The 26,053-nt window shown below is 41.3% G+C and overlaps 4 protein-coding genes across 5 annotated transcripts; 3 read left to right on the forward strand and 1 right to left on the reverse strand.

Moving 5' to 3' along the window:
- Window positions 1–9: 9 nt before the first annotated feature.
- On the reverse strand, window positions 10–2,952 carry LOC137915074 (N-acetylglucosamine-1-phosphotransferase subunit gamma-like). The gene is made up of 11 exons (XM_068758560.1): window positions 2,877–2,952; window positions 2,733–2,787; window positions 2,593–2,660; window positions 2,382–2,436; window positions 2,146–2,229; window positions 1,953–2,046; window positions 1,244–1,358; window positions 1,069–1,151; window positions 864–989; window positions 685–766; window positions 10–594 (listed from the first exon to the last, which is right to left on the reverse strand). The coding sequence occupies exons 1-11, from the start codon at window positions 2,929–2,931 to the stop codon at window positions 518–520; spliced, it is 894 nt and encodes a 297-aa protein (XP_068614661.1). The 5' UTR covers window positions 2,932–2,952; the 3' UTR covers window positions 10–517.
- Window positions 2,953–3,247: 295 nt separating this feature from the next.
- On the forward strand, window positions 3,248–5,516 carry LOC137915085 (18S rRNA aminocarboxypropyltransferase-like). The gene is made up of 6 exons (XM_068758571.1): window positions 3,248–3,406; window positions 3,784–3,994; window positions 4,131–4,324; window positions 4,432–4,599; window positions 4,815–4,869; window positions 5,226–5,516. Exons 1-6 carry the CDS (start codon window positions 3,286–3,288, stop codon window positions 5,359–5,361), a joined length of 885 nt encoding a protein of 294 aa, XP_068614672.1. The 5' UTR covers window positions 3,248–3,285; the 3' UTR covers window positions 5,362–5,516.
- Window positions 5,517–5,910: 394 nt separating this feature from the next.
- Window positions 5,911–11,857, forward strand: LOC137915077 (3-phosphoinositide-dependent protein kinase 1-like). Its single transcript, XM_068758563.1, has 14 exons — window positions 5,911–5,934; window positions 7,693–7,983; window positions 8,193–8,235; window positions 8,347–8,484; window positions 8,622–8,766; window positions 8,893–8,990; window positions 9,128–9,203; window positions 9,294–9,362; window positions 9,581–9,677; window positions 9,921–10,094; window positions 10,499–10,716; window positions 10,837–10,894; window positions 11,184–11,336; window positions 11,442–11,857. Exons 1-14 carry the CDS (start codon window positions 5,911–5,913, stop codon window positions 11,553–11,555), a joined length of 1,698 nt encoding a protein of 565 aa, XP_068614664.1. The 3' UTR covers window positions 11,556–11,857.
- A 2,176-nt stretch (window positions 11,858–14,033) lies between these two features.
- On the forward strand, window positions 14,034–25,548 carry LOC137915079 (BTB/POZ domain-containing protein KCTD5-like). Of its 2 annotated transcripts, XM_068758565.1 has the most exons (7): window positions 14,034–14,276; window positions 18,773–18,881; window positions 19,429–19,520; window positions 19,615–19,710; window positions 19,929–20,033; window positions 22,540–22,665; window positions 24,523–25,548. In XM_068758565.1, exons 1-7 carry the CDS (start codon window positions 14,067–14,069, stop codon window positions 24,550–24,552), a joined length of 768 nt encoding a protein of 255 aa, XP_068614666.1. In that variant the 5' UTR covers window positions 14,034–14,066; the 3' UTR covers window positions 24,553–25,548. The 2 variants fall into 2 exon arrangements, with proteins under 2 accessions (XP_068614666.1, XP_068614667.1); XM_068758566.1 differs by lacking the exon at window positions 19,929–20,033.
- Window positions 25,549–26,053: the final 505 nt, after the last annotated feature.

The following is a 26,053-nucleotide window of genomic DNA, read 5'->3' on the forward strand; positions in this document are numbered from 1 at the left end:
ATGTTTCAGTGAAACTCCAGTCTTTATTTGCATAATTGAAGTGGTGGCATCGTCCTGGATTTCTAAAAAATACATTAATACACATTCCAACATGTAAATGATGTGTCAAGTCAGAGGCATGATAATATCACTCAGTCTGTTAAAATATTTTAAAATGATTTAATACAATGCTTTGTCTTGTTATAAACAATGTCCGGCCGTTGTGGCTGTGTGATACATAAATGAAGCAGAAGGAGACGATTTTTTTAAATACACTCGGCTGAAAATGTACAAAGACGATACATTCCATGTTTCACGGTATCGTCTTTTTTTTGTACATTTATATTCTGAGTTTAATTGCAGCAATCAGGGCCTTTCTGATGGAAGTCCCGGAGAGACCCAACAAAATGTTCCAACTTCTTAAAAAGTTCTGTAAACGTCTGAGAATTTAGAAATGAAAGATGAGTTCAGAATGAACCTTTAGGGAAACACTGGTGATATTTTCCAGGAAATCCACACGAAATTGATCAGAAGATGTTCATTGCGTATTGAAACGGCCATCGTCTCCCCTCAGGTGTTGATCTTGAACGGTCAAGCTGACTGTAGTCGTTAGTTCTACGACACGGCAAAACATGTTACGTACAATTAAAGTCATACCATGCATGAAGCTTCAAAGAGTGAAGGCAGTCTAGTTGTTTCGCTTACCTTGCTTTGAATCAAAAGAGATATTGTGTTCGGTGAGCAGACCCCGCAGTCTTTCGATCTCTCTTCTTTGTTTTTGGAAATCCTGCGTGGATAATATAAAGTCATATTTTAAGGGGCATTGTAATGATTTGTGCATTCTTTTTGAGACAATACTTAGAAGGGAACATAAATGTACACACCTCTGTACATTTCTGTAAAGAGTCGTGCGTTTCTGATTCGGCTGCTTCCTCTGACAGGCTAATCTTTTTCTGGCTCTTCAGGAGACCAGCATGATCAAAAATATCCCTTAGAAGTTTGTTGTATCCCTGCAGAAAACACTTTGTTAGAGGAAAACACAAACTTAATATGAGCTGTACCATTTTATCTCTCCAAACTGGTTTTTACCTGCTCCGTAATAAGACCTTCATAGCTCGCCTGCTCGGCTTCATCCCATTCTCGTTGCAGTTTCTCACTTAATGTTGGGTACACTTCAAACAGCATACAAATTATTAAAAACAAACAAAAAATACAATCAATACTGAAACACCCTGTTGAAGTGTATTATATGGTTCCGTCTTACCTAAAAGAGAATGTGGATGGCAAACAAGTGGAGTCTCAAAGATGAGCGAGTACACACAAGTGCTGGGCTCTGAGACTTGAGCAAGCTTGTTGTTTGCGCCGCAGACGAGACTAACCTATGGAACCATGAGAAACAAGTCACACACTAAATATTCCACTATTCTTATTGCTGAATTCACTGCAATGATGATTTTGTGTTGAATGTATTTGAATTTCATTCATCACTGACTGATGTTTGTCATAAATAGGTGTTCCATTTCCAGAAATGCATGAATTTAAGTCACTGTAAGCTTCCAAATATTGTTTAGTAATTACCTGCACCAAGGAGGTTATGTTTTTGCCGACGTTTGTTTGTCTGTCTGTCGTCCGTCCGTTAGAAAGATAACTCAAAACGTCCTGGATGGATCTTGATGAAATTTTTAGGAAATGACGGGAATCTTACCAGGAACAGATTGTTAAATTTGATGACGATCCAGAAGAGATCCTGTATTCTGGATCACTTTGAAATTTTCAGGATCATTGCAGTCAACGGAGCTTCAAAACTTGTTCCTCAATAACAATTGAGTGATGTTTATGGAATTGGACACAGTGGTGTAGGGTGGATACCTCTGTCTCACCACCGAATTTCATCGGATTCAGATCCAGCATGGCGGAGGTCTGCGTGCTTTTCTAGCTAAAAGGAACATTACAACATTTAAAATCCAACAAACCTTTGTTTCCCTGCTTTTGGTTCCACAGGCATCCCCATCTCTCATCCACATGCCTGTGAAAGTATTGTTCACCATTTCCCACTCCTGCCAGATTCTGTTAGGAGCAAACAACACCTGCTCTTAAAACCTGTCCACAGTTCATTGAATTCATACACTAAAGATGACTATAAGTAACGCATGGTAAATCTCTTACCCCAGTATCCCACTGTAGGCGTTCCACCTAAACGACTGCTCGTGTTGGGTAACGTTGTGAAATGGACATAATTCATATTTATAGCTGCAAAGAAAAAGCTGCAAATAAACCACGTCAGGCGGTACTCTGACGCAACATGCACCAGTTTAATAATCACTTTCGAAAGACAAAGTTGTTGTAGGGAACCAGCGCAAACAAGGGATCGCACATCACGTGACATTGATAGAAATACTCACGTCGACTCCATGTAACTGAAGCATCTCCCAGCAAGCCGATGAAGATGTTCAGGACCTTGAGGAAGAGATCAAGTTGGTATAAGTAAACTCAGTGATTCACCTATTAAGTTCCAGTCAACATCTCCCAATTAAAGGCGCTCCTTTAGAGCATTTTACCATATAATTACTTGAAATTTGGTATTTAATGTCTGCTAATATTCATCTATTTTACCAGACACAGGAGAAGGAGTCACTTTAGGTTGCAGCTTGGTTCCCTGAGCCAGAAAGGGATTGTTCAACCTAAATACGAAACACGATGAAAACCTGGGGCATATGATAACAGTGACGGTCAAATATTTTAGCTGTACCTACCCAAACGTGTTGGGCTCCTCTACTATCTTTATTTTACCAGCGAATCCATTGTTCACTGCGCATAAACAACAATCTGAAGTCAGACTCAGCCAAATTAAAACTCACCACCACAATGCAATCTGGAGGAAATGTGTACGCGCTTACTGTAAACGCAGAGGTAGACCAACCACGGGCTTATCCATCTGCAAAGGCACGACATTCCTGGTGACTAGCTTTACTTCCTGTTTTGTAGCAAACGACACATCACGTGACAAGAATGAGCTGTGCGCATGCGCGTCGTGACGACACCCTTTTCGTCAGACGGAAGTAGCCAATGACGAAATAACTATTTTTTACATTATGTAAATGAAAATATAGGGTACATTTTATCTGTTATTTATTGTTTTATAATCATTGATTTGGAATTGCACGCAAAAAAATGTTGCGAGGTAAATTCTGAAGTCACGCCATGTCTGTGGAATAGCTAACGCTAGCTAGCGAGCGTCGAAGGAAATTACGTAAACATTCAGGATAGTTTGTAATCTTAGCTAAGTGGCTATCTGCTAGCTGCAACATGGGACGAAAGAAAAACGACAAATTTCTGCACCTTGAAAGCAAGAGCAAACACAAAAGGCACAAAATGAAGGGGAAAACCTTAGAAGCCTTTACAGAAGAAATGCACACTGCCTTTGAAGGTAAAGATGGAGCGACAAATCTCAATTCAAAAATGTGTTTGTGTTGAAATGCATCACAACTTATTAGCAAACAACAGTAGTTTTCCCGTGTAAATTGTTAAAACGATCAATCCAAAGACAACAATCGGTTATTTGAAGTACGTGAAATAGATTTAGAGATGAGATTCCAGTATTTTGGTTCATGAAACCTTGATGTAGTAAACTTACATTTATTTAACAGGTAAAATATTTTACAAACTTGTAAAATCATTTTAATTGAGCAAATGTTCCAAAGCTATAATAAAATTAAATCCCTGAAGGTCGAAGGACCCTGTGCATGAATAAGATTGTTGAAACGTCATTATGAGCACTTTCTCCTCTCTCACTGTGTTTTTCAGCAAGTCTTCACCTTGAGGAGGGAGCCGAGGCCCCTCAGGTGAAACTGCCATGCCCGCTTGCTATGTGGGATCTGGGTCACTGTGATCCCAAACGTTGTACCGGCAGAAAACTGGTACGAAAGGGGTTTGTGCACAGCCTGCGCCTCAGTCAGCGATTTCATGGACTCATACTTAGTCCAATGGGTACAAAATATGTGACGCCATCAGACAGGTGCGTAGTTATTGCCATACAACTATATAGATAGTGTCCAGGGAATATGTTTATTCATCATAGTAACACATAATGATTGTGAATCAATGATAAAATAATTTGTTAAAGAAAACTTTCTGTGATCATTTTTGCACAGAGAGATTGTGGCTCAAAGTGGAGTAGCCGTGATTGATTGTTCCTGGGCCAAACTGGAGGAGACTCCTTTCAATAAAATGGTCGGAAGTCATCCCAGGTTGTTGCCATACCTCGTAGCTGCAAACCCTGTCAACTATGGCAAGCCTTGCAAACTGTCTTGCGTTGAAGCTTTTGCTGCCACTTTCTGCATTGTAGGTGAGCTTTTTACTCAGGAATTCTCCACTTGATTATTTTGACTTTTATTTTTAACCAATTTTCAAGTTAGGGCATTGAACATGCTTATACTTTAACTTGTTTTGCAGGTTTTGAAGAAATAGCAGTTCTCTTGTTGAATAAATTCAAGTGGGGGACAGTGTTTCTGGATCTCAATAAAGTTCTGCTGGACCGCTATGCTGGTTGTCACTCAGAGGAGGAGCTGCTGTCTGTAGAGAAGGATTTTCTCACATCTAAACCAGAGGAGGAGGAGTTTGGTAAAAATTGGGAAGAAATTAATGGGTTCTCTCTGTGTCCTACCGTGTGTATTTTTGTAGCAGAAAAGGCGATTTGGGTTGTAATCACACACGTCTTTTATGTCCAACCATAGAGTTGATTTGTCTTCTTGTACAATTAGAAACTCTAAAATAGATCAGTTTTTGATGTAATTATTTTTGATGTAATTATTGAACGCTACTTGTCTTGTTGATAGATCCGTTTGATGTAAACTCTGGAAGAGAATGTGGGAATCTCAACAGGCGTCAATGGTAAGCAGTTTATAACTTGAATCGCATAGAGTTAATCTCTTAAATGCACTGATTGAATATCTTCTTGTGGTACAGACATAGACTCATTAATGATCCATACTGATCCAGTAAATGCCATTGCTGACAGCTGGCCTTTTTCAGCCTTTTCTAGTTTGTGCATGAAGTACTGTGTCAAAAAAAAGTACTGTTAATTTGTATTTGCCACACGAAGTGACACACCATTAGCTAAAATTCGAAACATATTAAGCCTTTTCATTTGGAAATTAATACAAATTCTCAGACCATATCTGTTCTTTGCCGGTTTGTTTTCTGTGTGTATGGCTACTACATTAGTCAAATGTTAATTTCTCTTTTAGTGCACTTGTGGATGATGATGATGCCAGTGAAGATACAGATTCCTCAAAGGATGATGAAGATGAAGGAGAAGATGGAAAAACAAGGAGTGACACAAGTCAAGAACATCGTCATGATGAAGAGGAAGAATCAAAATAAAAATGTTACAATAAATCCTAACGCTCTAGATTCCTTTACTACAAGGACTGGAAAGCTTTTCAGGGGTCATGACACAGATAAACTGAGGGCCATTTGAGGCCATCAAGTTTTGAACTTGTATACAAAAAATACTTTCTAAATGTAATCATGCTAATTAAACCAATATTTCTAATCGCGTTGAATTACGAGTGTATTAATTACAGGGTTTCATTTAAAAAAGAAAAAGTCAGGGTCACGTGGCCCGTTTGACTTTGGGGGTCTTCAAAAGATAAAATTAGTTTCAAGAATGTGTATGAACTTAACTAAAAGTCTAAAACGAACTGAAAAAAATCAACTGCTGCTGCCTGAATAGAAGCTTATCGTGAGAGAAGTTCAGCGGGTTGTAAATGTGGCGAGGGGGGCGGACGCAGCGGGAGTCTCCTCTGCTGTCCTGCGGTAACATTGTTGTGGAACGACGTCACAGCTCGAAAATGAAGGCGCAGAGGCAGCCATTACTGGAGCTTCTCTAATTATTTTTTTATTCCAAATAAATATTCAAGGAGAACTCCCATGGCAAGAGCTACAAGTCAGCTGGTAAGTGTTGCGTCTTCGGGCTGAACAGCGATTCGAAGCCCGTGTCGGAGATGTTTGGTGCGGCGGCTGTTAGTAGTTAAATAGTTAGGTCGGGGCCTTCATCCGAGGAGCGACGCCGTACACAAATATTGGGTAACGCTGCGACTCGCTAGCGATGTTAGCGCGCTAATGTTGGCTAACACAACATTAATGTTAGCAAGAATCAGCCCGTCCAGTTAATGGCTTTATTTAAAGTTTCGTCAAGTCATAATGCGGAGATGTAGCATTTCACAGTGTCTCATTAAGCTCATGGGATGTGAACCTTTCCCTTGGTTACACACTTTATCGGTTGGCTGACGTTAGCTGAACATGTTCGCGCTTTCGATCGATGTTGCGGCTAGCTAACAAGCTAGGGTTAGCTTGATTGCGGTCCACCTGTAGTCGGAAGAAAGCTTTTTAAGGTTATCGCTGTGTTGCCTGCATGTCAGTCCAATATCTTTCAATTTTCAAATATCTGTCTGGTCCGTCCGCTTTGAACATGATTCAGTAACACTGTTTTAACAAGACACGAGGTTTTGAAGTGACTTCTTTTATCTCGGTTGCTAACGTTAGCTAATCGAGTGACTGTTAGCGTCAAGTTTATGACTCGCCGTCGATGATGGTCGGCATTATTTGATAAGACAGCGAGAGCTAACATTAGCTTGCTAACGGGCTACAGTTAGCAAGGAAAGTTCGCACAGGCCTGTTGTTACCCAGGAACTCTGCGTTTGATGAATGTTAGCTGGCATTTTCTATCAACCATTAAGCAGTTGGACCAGTAGTGTTTGGTCAGCAGATAATTATGCGACCGGCTGTCAACCATACCGTCAAGTCTGGATAAAAGAGCTAAATGGCCACACCTTGGTTTTGAATGAGAAGAAGCTAATGCTAGGCCAACTGAGCGTTAAGAAGTTGATGGCTGAGCAGAATCAGCACTTCATAGAAACTCATTGTTTTTAGTTATGGGAGTAAGCACGACTGTCACGTGAAAGTAGTCACTTTGACATATCTTTGTAAACTTAAACTTTAGCTAGTGAGACCACCAGGCTCCAGAAGCGGCATCTTCAATAGTTGTTGTGTGTCCTTATCAACATTAGACTTTGTTCCTCAAGTGGTCTCACTTGAAATAAAATTATATCTTAAAAATTGGTGAAGCTGGCGACCCTGAAATGATCTAATATGTATGTGTATAAATTTGATCCCGTATTTTTTTCTGTTTTGCACACACATGTATGGATTACATTAGACAAGTTCTTGCGTTGTGCAATATTTTGTTTTCGTTATACAGCTGCACTAGAATAATGCAACAAACAGTCTCCCAATTTTTTTAATGAAATTGAAAGGGAGAGTTTGTTTTTGTTCCCATTTTCTGAATAATATTGAAGTCTCCAAATTTCAGGAATACTGTATGTGATTTATGATGCTTGGTAACAAAGCAGTTGCTAAATCCTTTGGCTTAAAGGATGATAAAAAAAAAACCATTTGCTCATCATAATAGATACAAATATAGATTAGCTCGCACTGTTGTTTTCTACTGTTTTTTTTACAGCGTTCAAGTACTTGTTATGAATGTACAGAAAATAACCTCAAGGGATGAGTTGTGTGTTTTCAGTTGTCAATGTCTTGTGAATTCAAAGTGAATATTACAGTTTAAACAGCATGCTACAGTAATTCATATTCCTTTAGGAGTTAACGTGGATATTTGTTGCCTGACACATTCTAAATGCTCTTCTCTTCTAGTATGATGTTGTGCCCATTCAGCCCAACGTTGTCATCTGTTCCCGCTCGCATCCATCAATGGTAAGAAACCACCCCGACTCCTGCTCGCCACTTGCTATCCCAGGCGCAAGCAGTAGCCACTGTCCCAGCATGGAGGGCTCAACCTCACAAGCCCGTGCTGTTGGAACGTCTGCCAGCAGCCAGGGCTCGGACCTCCGCACACAGTCGGCTGTCCAGGTCCCTCAGCCACGGAAGAAGAAGCCAGAGGATTTCAGATTCGGGAAGATCCTTGGAGAGGGTTCCTTTTCAACAGTATGTAACTCGCGTTCCACCTTTGAATTATAGTTGGGAAGATGTTGCTACACGTTAGCATTCTTTTGATTATTGGATGAGTCATCAGTTTATTTGAGGTGATTTGACAAGACAGATCTTACAAGGATAACTAGATTTTCTCTCCAGTATGAGTATAAGATGCGATTTGATGTTTTTCTGTTGCTGTTTTTTTTTTTTTATTGTCAAAGGTTGTCTTGGCAAGGGAGCAGATAACAGGGAAAGAATATGCAAGTAAGTAATAACGCACCGATTTGTTCAAATGAAACTTTTGTACCGAAATTCAAAGATTTCTCATTGTATGCTTATAATTATTTCTTCACTTTTTATTCTCTTTACATCCAGTTAAGATTTTAGAGAAACGCCACATTATGAAGGAAAAGAAAGCCCAGTACGTGAAAAGAGAAAGGGATTTGATGTCAAATCTAGATCATCCGTTCTTCGTCAAGCTCTACTTCACATTTCAAGATGATGAGAAGTTGTGTATCCTTAAGCAAGTACAATTGACCAACACATGCCGTGTTATTTTTGTGTTAAAATATGTTAAATTAATTGTAGGTGACATTGTAACCTTTCTTCTGAGTAATACAGTAATCTGTGTTCCTTAACTAACATCATAGATTTTGGCCTCAGCTATGCTAAGAATGGGGAGCTCTTGAAATACATACGGAAAATTGGTTCATTTGATGAGACCTGTACTAGATTCTACTCGGCTGAAACAGTTTGTGCTCTAGAATACTTGCACAGCAAGGGGATAATACACAGGTAAGAGACTGTTTTATTTGATCCAGACTGATTTTTCAGTCCGTATTTGTTTTCTCTTGGCATAATTTCAAAGCCCTGCGATGCAGTTGTTTTCTTTATTATATTTAAACTTTTTCCACATTTTAGAGATCTGAAACCAGAGAATATTCTGCTGAGTGAAGACATGCACATCCAAATAACAGATTTTGGGACGGCAAAACAATTATCGTCAGACAGCAAACTAGGTATTATCGCCGCACTGATTTCACTTCTAGTTCTGAGTTCAAATATGTGTATAAGAAATATAAATGTTGTATTTTTCTAGGTATCAACTTTGTGATGTTATTAATGTGTTTTACTGTTTGTTTGAATCATTTGGTAGCAAGAGCAAACTCCTTTGTTGGAACAGCACAGTATGTGTCTCCAGAGCTGCTAACGGAGAAATCAGCCTGCAAGAGGTAATTATGTGTATTTATTGTGCAAATATTGTTCTGTTTTTACATTTGACAGATAAAAAGGTGACGCTATATTTCTCTTGTTGTTTTAAGTTCTGACCTGTGGGCCTTGGGATGTATAATCTATCAGCTGGTGGCTGGTTTACCACCGTTCAGAGCTGGGTAAGTACTAAAGTGATTTTGCCACAGTTCAATTCCTTCTTAATTCATGTTTCAAACAAGCGTTTGTTATTCATAATGTGTATTTGTGTTACTAAATTTTGATACTTCTAATGCTGGAATACATTTAATATTAAAATGTTGTGATCTTGAAACCCATACCCACGGTGTACTTCCCTAATAATCTTTTTTTTTTCATCTTGTTTTTCCATACATTTTAGAAATGAGTACCTAATATTCCAGAAAATAATAAAACTGGAGTATGAATTTCCTGAGAAATTCTTCCCCAAAGCCAAGGATCTTGTCAAACAGCTTTTGGTAGGTCATCTAGTACTATGTCTTTAGATATATGATACAGTGAAATGTCTGTGGGGACTCAGTCATCCAGTTCATGGTCAGCTTCTGTGTTCTCAGCGTTTTCTGCAAGGCCACTTGGCTTTCTTCATCGCTGATCAATGCAATTACTTATCTGTAGTCACATTATTGTGTTATGCTGGTTGTTTATTCCATGTGTGTTGTATCATAAAGCTGTCATATATGCGTTTCTGTGTTTTGTATCAGTCGCAGGACCCTTCGAAGCGCATTGGCTGTGAAGAGATGGGAGGGTACGAACCTCTGAAGCAGCACCCCTTCTTTGACACCATCTCTTGGAGTGACCTTCACTTACAGACACCCCCGAAGCTCACCCCTTACCTGCCAGCCATGTCTGAGGATGATGAGGACTGCTACGGGAATGTAAGGCATCTCTTTAGAATGAGGGAGCAGCGACGTTACACACGTGGTAGTATGACTGGGAAGCGTCGTTTCCCAGCGACGCAAAGCTGCATTCACAAATAAGTTGAATACAAATGATGGAAAACTGCACCTTGAGCTTAAAAGTTCAGATTATTGTACGTTTTATGTGCTAGAAGTTCGGTACATGGCAAAGCAGTGCACACCAGGTGTGCTCTGGGGGAGGGGGGTGTATTTCTGGCAAGGTATCTGTGATCTGACCCTTGCAGTACGGGACATTCTCATTTTGTCTGGAGTCTGCATATTCTTTCAGCTTATGGGTGCTGCCTTCTTGAATTGTGTGGATCCCCCCCCAAGCTATGATTGGTCCTCAGCTTATCATTTGTGAATGTTGTGTCTCATTCCAGTACGATGACCTCCTGAGCCAGTTCAGCAACATGCAGGTGGCCCAGTCCAGTTCATCACACTCCCTGTCACCTCATGAATCGACCCCCCCACAGAGGTCCAGCAGCAACATTGAGCAGTACATCCATGACTTGGACAATAACTCCTTTGAGCTGGATTTGCAGTTCACTGAAGAAGAGAAGCGGCTATTGCTGGACAAACAAACCACTGGAAACCCCTGGTAAAAAAAAAAAACTCATCGTGTTTCAATAGTGTCAAAATGTGCTGCTACGTGAAGCAGAGAATTTAATGAGTGGAATGGAAGGGATGTCAGTCATTTCTTGCTACTTGTTTTTTACAGGCACCAGTTTGTGGAGAATAACCTGATTATGAAAATGGGCCCAGTGGATAAACGGAAGGTGTTTGAATTTCATTTTTTTAGCTTGCATTTATTTATTCTTTCTATATTTAAAAAAACAACAACAATGATTGTAATCTTTTTATTTTTAGGAGCTTTTACAAATTAAAACATTTCAGATGGCTAGATTACAATAGTTGTGTTTTGAATGTATGATCAGATTGCTCAAGTCAATTCCGGCACTACAGCGCTAGCATAATGGAAGTAAAGGGGAATTCCCTGCTGTGGATAGGGAAGTACCGGTATGAAAGTATACCCCATCTTACAAGGCTTGTGATATACCATTGCAGGGTCTGTTTGCACGACGGAGACAGCTGCTTCTCACTGAAGGACCACACCTGTACTACGTGGATCCCGTCAACAAGGTCCTAAAAGGGGAGATTCCTTGGTCCCTAGAGTTGCGACCTGAAGCCAAGAACTTCAAAACGTTCTTTGTTCACACGGTACAAGAAAACAGTTCATTTTTGTATAGCAGAGATTCCTCAATTTTTAATTTTGTTTTTATGTATATAAATAAATGTGTGTATATATTTCCCTGGTGTTTGCAGCCTAATCGAACATACTATTTGATGGACCCCAGCGGAAATGCTGACAGGTGGTGCAAGAAGATCCAGGAAGTGTGGAGAAAGATCTATCAAAGGCACCAAAACCCAGGCCTATAGGAGCACAAGTCCTCTTGTGGCCACCCTCGAGCTCTGAGGCCAATCACTGAGCAGAGTAACACCCTCCTTAGTGCCCTTCATCATTGCAATGTAAACAAACTCTTAGAGACGCTGGCATCTAGACCTTGTTTGTTTTCCTGAGTAGAACCATGGGAAAAGTAAAAAGAATATTTGGATTCAGGGTTGCTTTGCTTGTTCTTCGTGCTCTCTGTGAGGCTTCGATTACATTTCTCCATGTATGGATGAAAAGACTGCCACCATGCACATCTGCTTTTTGTACATTCAGCACAGGGGGGGGGGGGGGGGGGGGTCAAGCTTGTCCCGTAGAGTAACACAAGCTTGGGTACCGCTAGAACTATCTCGAGTGCAAGGACTGGTTTCCTGCTTCAATAATACAGTGACACGAAATCTAGCTTTTATCGACCAGAGCCTATCCTGACATCGTAAGCCACATCCTAATCCTCCATTGTATGTCCAAGCTGTAGCCAGATCCCACATCTAATGCATATACATAGTTGTAACAGATACTGTAAGCTGATTTCAGTCTCCCACATTTACCCAATTTAAATCCTCTATTTTTGTCAGCCCAAATGTTACTATATTTGAGTTGTTTTATTTCTTTTAAGCATCTCTCGGTACTTGCATATTGCAGTCCGATTAAGGTGTAGCAATGCCCAGTGCGGTTCTGCATAGAGACAGGGTTCTGGATCGATGTCTGGAGGAGTGTGAGCCTTCCATTGCTGCTACTGAGGATGTATCGCTAACACGAGTGGGTAAACATGCCACTAGCTTGTACTTCCTAATCGTAGCTTTCTTATCTTTCCTGCATGGCCAGTTTTGTGGCTCAGCCGTATTTGTTCTCTCTCTCTCTCCCCGTAGGGCACTCACTGGAGATATAGTTTATTCAAAATTAAAGGTGGGTATTTTTTTGGACTGCGTTGTCAACCATAGAAAACATAGGCTAATTTGGCTGTTCTGTGCCCTCCAATGAATATTTTTTTTTATGGTGTGAATTCTTCACTTTCCTTCCTGGTGGGAAGTTGGCTCATCTTCCGTACGTCCTATTGAAAACACAATCACGTGTGCTGACCCACCCCATGCTGAACAGAAAGCCTTCATCTATCAGTCACAGAAGCAATCGCAGTGAAGCTGTAGTCTGGCAGAACTGCCGAAATGGGCTCATTGGCCCATTTATTTAATTTCTGGCATTTGGCTAAATAGAAATTCAATTGATTCAAGTTGCGCTCCTTTTTCTTTTTCTTTTTTTTAGCAATGTGATGGTTTTAACTTTGACCTATTCCGCCGAGGTAATTTTCAATGGTCCTCTTTCTTCAGCTGAGTCGGTGTGTGCAGTGTGTGTGACTGGAGTATAGGTGAAGAGGAACCTCTGGTCCTGTGGCCCAGGGCTCGTTGTGGGTGGATGTCTGTTAAAAGGATATCTTATCTGATCCAAATGACCGATGAAATTGCTGTATCTGTCTATAATTTTGAGTAAACACTCGGAAAAAGTGTTTCCCTCTAGTTATAAAAATTGTTCGAATCAAGTCGATGGCAGTCAGTTACGTTGTGTATGAAATACTCTACCTGGCTTGTAACTGACTTGAACTGTGATGTACAGATGATGTATTATTAAAATCTGAAGCAAGTAATGCAATGATACTAGGATACAGTTTTTGTATTTTTATTCTTGTATAAGGTTATTTGATGGCTATTGTTTAGCCTCTAGTTCATTCTGTGTTATTTAAATTCTAATATATGATCATATTTGGATTGAAGTCATGTTCAGGGGCCATGTTGTGTATGTATCGAGATGTAAAGCCTTTGAATGTGAATAATTATTGTAAACTATAATATTTTACAGCATTTTTCTTACTATATCATACATTTTCTATTTGCTCAGTGATTTAATCATTCTGATAATTTAATGAACCTGTTCATTCTCTCTCTGATTATTTGTGCGCTAGGTCAGTAGATGTTGAATGATGAATTTTTTCCACTTAATGCTTGGTAGTCCAGTAATTAAAGCATGTAGGGATTTAGGCATACAAATAAAAGCCTCCTGTCTTCTGTTGACACTTAGTTATAGTCATGAGAGTGAAAGCAGGCATCTCATATTTTGCAGCATGTAAATAAAGTACTGGCCCATGATCTGTTTTTGTGTTGTGAAAATTAATTTAGTGGGGAAATAAAATCAGAAACTTCTGGTCATTGATGCTGTTAAAATCGAATATTGTCTCAGTTATGAGTTTATTTTCTGTGGACTGACATTTTCAGGTTTAGGAAAATACTTGTTCCATCGTGGATCGAATCGGGGGTGGGGGGGGGAGGACCTTCCTTTTTCTTTTTAAATAATTTATGCAGGTGTCTGGTGGAGTGGGGTTAGTAGGAGTGGCTGCCCGGCCCGCTTCACATGAATCGCGGACTCCCGACGAGTTTCGTGGGTCGCAGTCGAGACATTTCCTGTCGGTTCGCGAAGCACCGAGCCGAGGGCGGAGGAGACGAGGAGAGGGAATGGCCGAGAACAGCTCCGAGGCGAGCGGCTCCGGCCACCGGAGGGGTCCGGCCCAGCCCAATAATCCAGCCGGTGTCGGAGCATCGAAATGGATTCGACTGAATGTCGGAGGAACGTGTTTTTTAACGACGAGACAGACGCTGTGTCGAGATCCGAAGTCATTTCTGTACAGACTGAGCGAAGCGGATCCCGAGCTCGACTCCGACAAGGTAGATGCTAAGCTAGTCCGGCTAGCTCGCGAATGTAGTTGGGAGTGTACTTGGATAACTCCGGTTTAATTTCGTACGAAATTCGCTTATTTGCTTTATTGTATAGTTAAAGAAACGTGGATTGCATGTGTTCGCGCACACGAACTTTGTTTACTCATGTTCCCAGAGAGGATGAAGCCACATGTTTTAATACATGCTGCAAAGTCGCATTTTACGTGGCTAGCAGCTAGCTAGCGTTAGCCCGCCGAGCTAGCTAGATTCCGACAGTCACCACATGACGTGCGGTCTCGATGCTAGCTTCTGTGTGCGGCGGAAGGCGCTGGCTATTCGGGTTACTGACGTGTATTGGGTTATATATTGATGATAATAAAAACGCTGTTCTAGCGTTATAATTTGAAATGTCAAATGGACGCATTGGTAGTTGTGAAACTTTTTCCGAGTTGCATATAACGCATTAATAACGAGAATGAGGCGCGTACCCGAACGCTGCTTGCATGTTTTGCCTTGGTTGACTAAGACGGTCAAATAAATGGTTGTGAGACACATTTAGATTCTAAATAATATTGATATTTTATTGGGGGGGGGGGGCAGTTTATCCTCCCCTGAGCAGTGGATCCGTCTGATCCAATCCCATCCTTTTTAAGTGTGTGCCAGTCTCATTTCATTACTGTATTTATCTCCTGCAGGATTTAAGATTGCTCCCTGGAAATTATGGGCTATAAATTACGCCACGCTTCCCACCGAGTGTTCCGCTTTGTATGTGCACATGATTTCCGTTCATGTGCAACTGGGGAAATGGAGAATCTTTTTTTTGCATCATATAGTTGTGCAGGAAACTCAGCAGAGTAAGAGACAAGCGTAGAAGTGTTTCGTGGTGAATGGCGTATTGTTTCTCAGCCAAGGCGCTGAGTGGTTCAGTACGTCACGCAGGCTGATGTGCTTCTGCAGGACTCTCCAGGAGGACTGCATTATTCATGTTGTTGACTGGAGCCTGTTTCGCACATTGGGGGGGGTAGATTAGGGAGAAAGTGTTGGAAGTGCTGTGATGTGCACGGCCATAACATCTAATCTGGTCTATTAATAGACTACAAAATATAAGTTTCTGCTTTTGAAGGTTTTCATTTGTCATTTTCAGATGACACTGTTGTTGTTCATTCATGCTGAAACCTTACAAGCAGGTAATACTTTTTTTTTTAATGATCAGTTGTTCCATCAACTAGTTGACGCCTCGGTCTGACGGACTCCTGCTCTCAAACGACATCAGTTTGGATGTCTCGAGTAGAAACCCGGGTTCCTAGCTTCGAGGGCGTTATCAATTTTTCAAGCACCCTATCTCAAAGGATTCTTGTTCCTTCAACATCTTTGTTCTTTTCTTATTTATAGCCGTTTGCTTCCCAGAGAAGTCCTCTTTGTGGCTCATCTGAGAGAAATGTGGTCGTATTTAACGCCAGGTTCAGGTCGTTTGCTGCAAAGGTGCTTCGGAAAGCGAGCCATGACTCAAGGCCGGTCCCGCAGGTCTGATCGGGCCGAAGCAAATGTATTCACAAACACTGACGCCTGCTTGTCCTGTGCTGCACTACACTTGAAACCAGCTGGAATTGTATTCTGATCTATAGGTGGGTCATCGGCGAGAACAAGCTTCACTTCCCGCCTCTTTCGTTACTGTGATGTATGTTGCGGAGGAAACTCGAGTTCCTGGCTTGCCCAGCTTAGCTGTGGAGCTGCCTAAACTGGCTTTCCTCACGGCAGCAATGCTTTCAGAGGACTTTTCAACGGAGCCTTCCCTCAACTGCCTGACGCACTCTTCCGTCGTAAACAATTGCTCTGCGAAATGCGTCACTGGCGTTGCCTTGCTCCGTTGATAATGGTAGGAAGGTTCCTCTCAGCCTTGGCGAAAGCAAATACACTCACTCAAACGACGGCTTTAAATATCCTGAGCTAGTTTCATATGATATAGCCGTGATGCAATGTGTGTATTATTTAAAAGATGAAGCCGTTGTTGTTGTTTTTTTTTTTACTATTCCATTACTGCTTGTATTCCAGGGGGACTCCTGTCTGCTAATCTTTCAGGATCAGACTTCCACTTGGCTGAGTAGCTCCAGTCGTGTGACTGGGACGCTCGACTGCAGCGTCTTCGAGTATTCTTTATGCAGTAGTTTGTCTCTCGTTAGTTTTATTCTTGGCCTGAAAAAGTGGAATTGCTTCACATTACGGTGTTGCATGTTTTTATTGTCTGTGGTTACAGTTTATTTCTTAAAAAAAAAAAAAGAAATACTGGCCTCACCTGGGACATTATTTAAAAAGCCTACCGGTATATATGCATTTATGAAGAGAATAACGTATCCCCACTGCTCGCTCGCTTGAATTAGTGAGGAATTGGATTCAAAGCTTTTAGTGTGAACCCAAGCATGCAGAGGCTTGTATATTTCAAGAGTTCACTGAAGTCTCAACTGAAAGCTGTGTGTGTGTGTGTGTCAACATGACATTTCTTGTGAGGAGGATGTGTTCTTTTCTGAGAAGTAAAAAGTTAAAGCTGCTGCATAGAGACCGCTTTTTTTTAAACTAGAAAAGCACTCGGCGAGCGCAGACCTCCGCCAAGCAGCTCATTCCCCTCGTAATTAGATTTACACCGTCCACATGGTGATCTGGGTCATCACCAAAAGGTTATAAATTGTTCTTGGTATCTTTTTATACACCGACCATGAAAAGTATAAGTGAATCGGGAGTTGATTTTTACTTATTTGTATTTTTAACTGATTTTTGAATCCGTAAAATTGTGTTTTCATTTTAAAATTTGATGTTTTCCTGACCTGATTCTGGATCAGATCAGGCATCTCGCATGATGGTAAATATCGAACCCCTTCATGACTGGGATCTAAATTAAACCAAGTCCAATCTTCAGATTATTTTCCATCGAGATCCATCCAGCAGTTTTTCTGTAATCCTGCTAACAAACAAATGCCATAAAAAACATAACCTCCTTGGCAGAGTAATTCAACAAAAAAAATAGTTTTTAAATATTTATGACCTATTAATTACACGTGTTTCTTTTTTTAGTAAACATAAAGGGACGCCAACAAACATTTTATTGACACAACTATGTTTTTGTCAAATGAATATTAACAATGTTAATATAATAGTATGGCACCTCACGAGGCAATATTTGTTTTGTGGATTTAATAAAGGCGGGCTTGACAGTAATTATCCTGTCCGTCATTGCCTTGATGTTTTTCTTTTGTTTGGAACATCCATGCAAATGTTAAATTTAATCCAAACCGTATCCACATAACAATTAAGTTAAGTAGTGTAAATGTTTTCTTACGCTGTCGTTGGTAAACCGGCTCCGAGGTTCCGCCACCACTAACCGCTTCCCTCGCCTCCCGTGAGAACACGACAAGCATCCATTTAGCAGCACGGACGTTACTGTAAGCTGGTAAATTGATTGGTCGATCAGACAGGAAAAGTACTTAATGTGACAATTACTTAATGTTTCAAGCAAAACCTCGGTATTTGCAGGTCTAATGTCTTAATTGTAGGAACTTCCTGCTTCTCTCCGTCACTAATGACGGCGAGTGAATTGTCTTTTGGGCTGTTTGGGAGTTGGACAGCACCTGTGTGAAGGCCCGCCTGTACCTGAGCTGAAACCGCTTTATGGAAATATCAGAAACTGACACGGAGCAGTGAGACGAGAATAGAGCTCCACTGCGCTCCGATTAGATATTTTTGCTTCGGTAAGGAGGTCAGCCGAGCCCGAAAGCGTGTTGAGATCCATTACTGAAGGAAATGCATTGGGACCTTCCCTCATTATTGGACAGATTAATGGGTTTTCATCTGAACCCACACTGTGCACACACTTGGCTGGATGTTGACTTCGTGTTTTAGGCCTTCAGCGTTTGACTAATGTTTGGAAGTTACTCTTCATTTTCAAATATTCCTCCTGAAGCCGTATTCTTTGTACGATGCATAATCAAACATCCTGGAACATTTGAGGATTGGGACAGAATTTGCTTCGGGCCTCCCCGCATGTTTGAGAAGGTTTGTCGCGCTGATCAGTCGCTGCATTTGAGCTGGTTTCCCGGTTTGACAAAGGCTCAAACTGCCTTTTCCGCCTTGTTGTTCGGGCTGCAGCTCATTGTCAGTTGTAAAGCTTTTTCCTGCGCCTGTCAGTGGAGTCAGTCTTCTGTCTCAAATCTTTCTGTTCTGCTCTAATTGTTTTAGCCCCCCCCCACGGGACGAAGGCAGTCTAATCACAGTACTTGCAGAAATAGGGGAATACCCAACGGTTGTGGAGGAATCAGGATCAAACCCAAGGCCTTTGGGAATAGTAAAGCGATGTCCCGAATCCCCCCCCCCCCATACAGATAATCTGTGCAGGAGCTAACCTCGTAATTCTCACCCCAGAGTTTTAGCCACTGATGCGTAGAAATGCCATTTTAATTTTACATGCGTTTCTCATCCTTGTCCTCTTTTCTATTTTTTGTCCCCCCCCCCCCCAGGATGAAACTGGTGCCTATCTCATAGACAGAGACCCCACATATTTCGGGCCGGTCCTTAACTACCTGAGGCATGGCAAACTGGTGCTCAACAGGGATCTCGCAGAGGAAGGTAATGCCTATATGTAATAAGGGTGCTTTCATACCTGTGGTTTGGTGCATCTGTCCACACCAAAGAAAAAAAATAACGCTATCATTTCAAGTTTAGACAGCTTGCTCGTTTTGCTTTAGCTTTTTTTTTTTTTTTTATCAGTGCACATCCAGTTTTAAAGAAATAGACATTTTGTTTTGTGCCATTTTGGCTGATCGGTGCTCCGGCATAAGGAGCCATGAAAGGAAATCAAGTCACGAAATGTTAAATCAATCTTTATTCAAATGACTCAATTTCTTATTATTGTTCTTTGGCTCATAAAGGAGAAGCTTTCTCTAAGTCCTGTTGCTATTACTGGACTGCACATGAATTTCCATTCACATTCTTTAATTGACTGTAGTTATCTAAAGTACATTAAACCTATTGTTGGATATTTTATTTTTAGTATTTCGCTTCCATTGTTTATTTGATTTTAAGCCATTATATGTAAGCAAATCTGAAACTGAAATGTCATTAACATTGAGAAGATGTAGCGGGACATACCTTCCTTTTTTGTCTGCTATTTAAGGTGTGCTAGAAGAAGCTGAATTCTACAACATCACATCATTGATAAAGCTCATCAAGGACAACATCAGGGAACGCGACTGTAAAACATCACAGGTACACGAAGTCCTGTCTAATTCAGACATCGTCACCATTAGAGTGACATTGCTGTGAAATTGTCCATTCCCCTCGTCTTCCTCCCGCCCCTCAGGTTCCGGTGAAGCACGTTTACCGGGTGCTGCAGTGCCAAGAGGAGGAGCTGACGCAGATGGTGTCCACCATGTCTGACGGCTGGAAGTTTGAGCAGGTAAGTCCTCCCAGCGGGACCGCAGCAGCAGTCCTCCTTTCATCTGCTTCTCCCACCTCGCTATGCTCCCATTGATCCAGAAAATCCAAATCTCCGATATCGGAAAGTGTCTTTAAAAAAAAAAAAAAAAAGCCAAAACAGCAAATCACACTTTTCCTTCCTCAATGTCGGCATACATGACGCGGGCGTCCCTTCTGTGCTCTCATTGGTTGTTGCAGCTTGTCAGTATAGGTTACGGGCGGGCCCACCAGTCAGAGTTTCTGCTGATTGTGTCAAGGGAGGTGAAGGGAGAGGAGTCTGCTTTGCCCAACAACAGTGGAGAGGTGTGTCCCACTAATATTGCTGTACTGTCCGTGGGCTGGTCACTGCATGGTCCCCATGTTGCCCGTACACACCCTGTCGGCCATTGTTTTCCCTTAGTACAAACGTAGCTGTGGGTCTTTTTCAGTCTGCATTCCTCCTGCTTGCTCACCGGTGAGGCTCAAAAGAACGCGGCACACATCTATTCGTCTGTGAGTTTATTTCGTGATGCCCTTTCTTCATACTGCATTCAGTTTGTCCGCATGTCGACGCCCCTGTTGGCTGCACGCCTGTCTCTGGGGGGGGCTATGTTGTAATCTAGCGCAGGTTGATTAGAGGTAAAACTAACAAATGGGGTGTTGTGTGGTTTTTCTTTATTTTGTAATACTGAAGACATCAAAAGTCTAAAAGTTTAATTCTGGATACACAAATATTTTGTGCTCTTCGGTTAAGCGGCCACCGTTTACCTCGATGGCAGGGTTGCATGCTGTTGACTATCTTGACCAGAGTCATGCGGTAGTTATGTCTAGAGCCGCTTCACCAGCCAAACAGAAATGACAGTCCATCATTACTTCTAGACACGCAGGTCTAGATAAATAAATAAACGTTTTCAAGTGCAGTTGCAAAAAAACCATCTATCAATTTGAGGAAAAGGCTCCCATGAGGTCAGTCCCAGAGAAGGAAGGCCGAGACGTACCTTTGCTGCAGAGGAAGAGGAAGAGGAAGAGGAAGTCATAAGAGTTGCAGCTTTAGAAATTGCCACTGGCACGAATCTTACACGAGTGCTTCAGAGGCCAAGTTGCAGAAACTGCCCCAAAGAAGCCAAAAGACCAGCAGGAATTTGTGCTTCGCTTTGATTATTCTGAATTTGAGATCTTTGGTTCCAACCTCTCTGTCTTAGAGAGATGCAGGAAAGGGGAGCGGATTGCGTCTGCATGTCTGGTTCCCGTCGTGAGGCACGGAGGAGGTGGCGTGATGTGTGTGTGTGTGTGTGTGTGTGGGCATCGCATCGCTGGTGTGACACTGTTGTCGATTTGTTCAAAACTGAAGACGACAACGGCAACGCTGCCAGAGACGATCCGTCCCGTCTGGTTTGTGCTTGGTGGGACAGTCCCTTTTCACGGACCCCCAAAAACACACTTCTGAATGCGTTGGCGTTATCGGACCAATCAAATGACCTGATTTATAGTTGATGACTGGATTCTAAAATCTGAAGTTGGGTTAGGGGAGCATTCAAAGACCTATTTTTTTTTTCCCAGGGGGGGGGGGATCTGTGTCGAGTCCCTGAGAACTGGAATCTGTCTAATCTCCTTGCACAGGTCCGATGGGAAACACGGCCGAATACGAAACCTAAAATCTAGACGTCGACCCGAGAGAGTCTTTTAGGAGCTTTGATGATTTACTGCTGCTGCTGCTCCAGTGAACTTTAGCAATTTAAGTGCGTTTTACATTGAACATCTGCAGGACGGATTTGAGGCGTGTTGAGTCTTAAGCCGTGGGACAAGTCGAATCCATGGGAGCGGTTTCCTATTATTATTTAACCTTTCTTGTTTTTTTTCTGCATCAGTGCCTAATGTGTGAGGGAAGGCCTAACGACACTCTCTGGCAGTGGTAGCTAATGAGGCCATGCGTGTCTCAACTTGCGCACCTGGGTGCAGAGAGCATAGAAATGGCCTGCAGTGTAAACCAACCCAACGCTCAGCAGGAAATTCATGCAGGGCTTCCTTTTATTTTTGTTGCCCCCCCATGTTTTTCATGACGTGCATGGTGGGTTTTTTTTTCTGTCCACATCTGTGTGTTTTTTAATATTTTTATTCTGTTTGCCGAAAATCATTTTATAAAGCTAAACTCCTTATTTTATTTTAACATTTCCATTTCAGGCCTGAACATGATCAGAAACACATGAATTAACTAAAAATCTAATTCTCCCTTTCATCTTAAGACTTAAGATTCATGCATAGAGTATGTACGAATTACTGGTGTGTGTGTGTGTATAATATAGAGGAGGGCAAATGGCGCTTTCCCGCCCATCATTCCAGTTTCAATGGCGTTTAAATTTGAGGTGTTCCCCACTCGGATCGTGTGAACCTGCAGCAGCTTAAAAGACGGAGCACCGCATCTAGAGCTCGATGTTAAGAGATGGAATTAGATTTTAGATTTGAAGGTTAATTGAATTGAAACGGATAAACGACATGTTTTATTTTCCAAAAGTAGCGGCGCTTTGTAGAAATTATAGTATTTAACACTTTAACTCAGATCCAACCTTTTAATTGAAGTAAGCCTACTCTTACTTAGTCAGGTCTGCTCGCCCCTAGACCATGCATAAATTGGTCTGTATAAAAAATAATTCTGCTAAATGGATTAGTTTAATATTGAGAATTCTTAAAGTTGCAGGAATCCGTGTGCACTTTCACTGGTTGTCCACTTTCTTTTTTGTTATCCCGCCTTGAGTAATAATTTTTTTGCTGCTATTACCACATCGTTCTGATGCCAGATTCTCCTCTGTGCTCCGCTTTCATGTCTCTTTAGTTGGTCAGCATCGGCTCCTCTTATAACTACGGAAACGAAGACCAAGCCGAGTTCCTGTGCGTCGTCTCCAAGGAGCTGCACAATCAATCATACGGGACAAACACTGAGCCCAGTGAGAAGGCCAAGGTGAGTGTGTGTGTGTGTGTGTGTGTGTGTGTGTGTGTGTGTTGAAGATCCATCTAGCAAAGCTCTGGAAGCGATGGCCTGCGTGGAATGTTTTCTGTGCACTGCACTTATGAACGTGGCACCGAGGGACTGAAAGTACTTCTGGATTATTGATGAGAAAACTCTGCGAAGGCGAACATTGTGAATATTCAATGGTTCCGTTAAAAAAAAAAAAAAAAAAACAGCCTGGAGGAGATGTTTATTCATTTCATTAGCTATCCAACTTTTAGGTTTATATTAGATTCATCCAGTATTAATAATAATAAAACAACAACTCATCTGTTTGGAGAGCACACAGCTGCTGCAACTCGGTCAGGTCTGTCGCTCTCTCCAAGGGCTCTGAGCAAAGCAGGAGGCTTTAGCCCCTGAGGAATAAAAAGCTTCCACTACAGGCAGCCACATGTGAAGAACACGCCAGTAAACATACATGCATGCTGCTGTTTAGATTAAATGTTCTACGAATGCAGGGAGACATTATAGACCGTGTCCTTCCTGTCACGCTGTTCAGACTGCGTCTTCACACGGGTCCAAGGGATTGAAAACTTAAATTGACTCCATTTAATGGCCCAATTTGGAAGCAGTATTAACAAGCGAATTAGAGGTTATCCTTGGACAACACGCACTTGTTTTCAGTAGTTTTCCCACATATAAAATGCTTTTCTTAATTTGAATCCCCTCGGAAAATCACTCGTTAGTAAATATTTCTCCTTTTCCAGCATTTTCACGTCTGCTGTTTGACGCCTTTCTTTTCTTCTGTGCTGTCTGCATGCTGCATGCCTCTCAGAGCGAGGACGAAGACACAGATTATGAAATGAATGACTCTGATTAGGTTTGATATTTGATGTGACTCACTAGTGAGGCTACGATTGCTTCTAGTCGTCGTCCCCTTCCTCACGCCTCCCTGCCTCCTCTCCTGCCCTTTGTCTCCTTGATGTAGTTCAAGTTGCTGAAAACGTCGTTCACAGTGGCTTTCAAACGCTGCTTGACCTGATGATCTACGTAAACCCTTTGGACTCAGTCCAGTTTCACTTTGGGTTTCTAGATACCAAAACTAGATCAGGAAACCAGGTGTTTCCTGCTGAGGCCAGTAAACCCTTTTGGGCCAGGTGAAGAGCTCCATTGGTTTGAGTCATGTGAACAAAATTCTTGTTCCGATTATCTTCCACACAGACTCGGTTACAGACATACGGTGACGTTCGTATTAAAGATTTCTGTGCTTGATGTAGTTAAAGTAGCAGCGATAAAGATGCGTTTTCAAACTCTTTTATAATCAAATGTCAAATTCATCATCGCATTCAAACCGTGGAATAAAGGCCCCTTTTAGGCCCTGAGCTTGTCACCATCCTTTGTTGTTTTTTGAGTCAGATAGGACCATATTTGGAAGAGGGGGTTGAATCCAGAACAAAAATTGATCTCAAAACAATTTGTACTTTAAACCTTCGAGTCTCGACTTGAATCGTGTTTTATTTTCCGTTCTCCTCGTTGGCCATTAATAGTCCTTCCTGTGCTTAGTTTCAGCAGCATGCTCCTCCAGCACCCAGTTTGAAGCCACCTGAGTAGAATTGGCTCTGCGACCTTATGCTGTGTATTCTCTGGTGCTACGCTCCATGCTCCTCATTTCTACTATTATCCCCTTCATTCCAACACCTCATCCACTTTGTTTTATTCAGACGGCATGTAGAAATGATGCTCTCTGGAAGTAGTCCTCAGTAAATCGCATGTAAAGAGACAAACTTGGCGAAAGAAAAGCTACTGTTGAGTAAAATACAGTTTTAATGTGTTCATTTGTTCTTTATATCTATTTTTGTGTCTCTGCAGATTCTTCAGGAAAGAGGATCCCGGATGTGAGGAGGACTCTGTGTCAGGAGCTCCGGGTGTTATGATGCAAACATATCATCTTTGTGAAAGTGTGTTTGGCACAATGGAGATTTTAAAGGGGGAGCTGCGTTCACTTTTCTGTTTCCCCTCCACTTTTTGTTTTATTTCTTGATGTAAATAAGGCTGTTTACTGACACTTTGTGCCTGTACGTTTGAACTGGACCCCCCCCCCCCCCCCCTAATTTGTGGCAAAAGGAATTCTTATTTCAAAACAAGGAATTGCAGCATATGTTTTATGCTAGAAAATATGGCCGTTATCAGATAAGGCCAGCGATTCACTCAGGGTCATCTATGGAGTTATTCTTACATCCTCCAACTTGAGGTTCTGGTCGGGGATCAGTGTGGCGTTAATAGCTCAGAGGCATCAAACTCAATATCGTTCTTGTGGCGTTGATAAGAAGGGAATCATGCTTTTTTTTTTTTTTTTTTTTTGGTGTATATCAAAGAGTTGGGCTATTCAATGTCAAACTCCACATTATAAACATTTCTGAAATATTTTCTCTGGTCGACTTTACTGAAATTTGACTTGTCAGGTATCAACAGACATCTGATTTGTTTTAAATGGCAAACAGTAGCTGAAGATCAATCATCTTGACCAGAATAATAATTTTAAAAAAAATAAACTTCTGGTCGTTTAATTTAAAAAGCAGTAGGTTGTTGTTTTTTGAAGCCTTTATAATAGATCAGGAAAACATTGGTTACAAAATGAAAATCCATCCCATTTTCAGGTAGACTAAGTAAACTATCTTTAGAGATGCAGCATAAATATCTTCATAATATGGCAATGTCACGATGAGACACTTTATTTGCTTTCTTGGCTCGAGGAGTGAATGTGTTGTTTGTGTAGCTGCTTGTGGCAACCTTAGTAACGCATTAACCCACAGACACAAACCTCGTGTGCTCTGGGATTAAGCAATTATATCTTCAGGAAGTTCACTTGCCTGCTTTTATAAGGATTAAACAAAGTATTTGGATTCACATTTAACTGCACGTGCATTTAAAATATCAATTTAAGATTTTAATTACATCTGCAAATGTAAACTTAAAGTAGTTTTAAAGAAGTAAACTTGCTATCTGGATGTGCAGGTTTTATATTGTCATATTTTTCTTAACATTTAATTTAGTTTGAGACTACCTTCATTAAGTCTAACGTTAACTGCCAAAATAGTCATCGATATTTCAAATGTGAATTTAGATTGGTTAGAAACATCTCTCTTCCAACAGTTTCCTGTCAGGAAACGCATCCACAAAGACCGTTGGACGTTTTTATTGTTTATTTTTCTTACATATGGAAATATTTTTTTCTTTAGCTAGTTTTTTTTGTGTGTATGTTGAGGGAATATCTTAGTTAAAGGACTTTTTCTTTTTTGAGGGGAATTGTTTAAGGCTGTCAGGGTGTTTGGAGGTAGAGGTGAAGTACTTTCCGTTCCTATTCAGATGATTTCGTTTTTATGTAAATAATCCAAATTCA

This window comes from Brachionichthys hirsutus, unplaced genomic scaffold (assembly GCF_040956055.1).
Source record: "Brachionichthys hirsutus isolate HB-005 unplaced genomic scaffold, CSIRO-AGI_Bhir_v1 contig_867, whole genome shotgun sequence".
Taxonomy (NCBI): domain Eukaryota; kingdom Metazoa; phylum Chordata; class Actinopteri; order Lophiiformes; family Brachionichthyidae; genus Brachionichthys; species Brachionichthys hirsutus.

Bases quoted from the DNA above. Each gene is read 5' to 3' on its own strand.
- LOC137915079 (XM_068758565.1), top strand. From the start codon at position 14,067: ATGGCCGAGAACAGCTCCGAGGCGAGCGGCTCCGGCCACCGGAGGGGT. The intron at 14,277-18,772 runs GTAGATGCTAAG...CCCCCCCCCCAG, and splicing joins CCGAGCTCGACTCCGACAAG to GATGAAACTGGTGCCTATCT. The intron at 18,882-19,428 runs GTAATGCCTATA...CTGCTATTTAAG, and splicing joins CAGGGATCTCGCAGAGGAAG to GTGTGCTAGAAGAAGCTGAA.
- LOC137915074 (XM_068758560.1), bottom strand. From the start codon at position 2,931: ATGTCGTGCCTTTGCAGATGGATAAGCCCGTGGTTGGTCTACCTCTGC. The intron at 2,047-2,145 runs GTAAGAGATTTA...TGCTCCTAACAG, and splicing joins GCCTACAGTGGGATACTGGG to AATCTGGCAGGAGTGGGAAA. The intron at 990-1,068 runs GTAAAAACCAGT...TGTTTTCTGCAG, and splicing joins AAGGTCTTATTACGGAGCAG to GGATACAACAAACTTCTAAG.
- LOC137915085 (XM_068758571.1), top strand. From the start codon at position 3,286: ATGGGACGAAAGAAAAACGACAAATTTCTGCACCTTGAAAGCAAGAGC. The intron at 4,325-4,431 runs GTGAGCTTTTTA...CTTGTTTTGCAG, and splicing joins TGCCACTTTCTGCATTGTAG to GTTTTGAAGAAATAGCAGTT. The intron at 4,870-5,225 runs GTAAGCAGTTTA...TTTCTCTTTTAG, and splicing joins AATCTCAACAGGCGTCAATG to TGCACTTGTGGATGATGATG.
- LOC137915077 (XM_068758563.1), top strand. From the start codon at position 5,911: ATGGCAAGAGCTACAAGTCAGCTG. The intron at 8,767-8,892 runs GTAAGAGACTGT...TCCACATTTTAG, and splicing joins AGCAAGGGGATAATACACAG to AGATCTGAAACCAGAGAATA. The intron at 11,337-11,441 runs GTACAAGAAAAC...TGGTGTTTGCAG, and splicing joins AAACGTTCTTTGTTCACACG to CCTAATCGAACATACTATTT.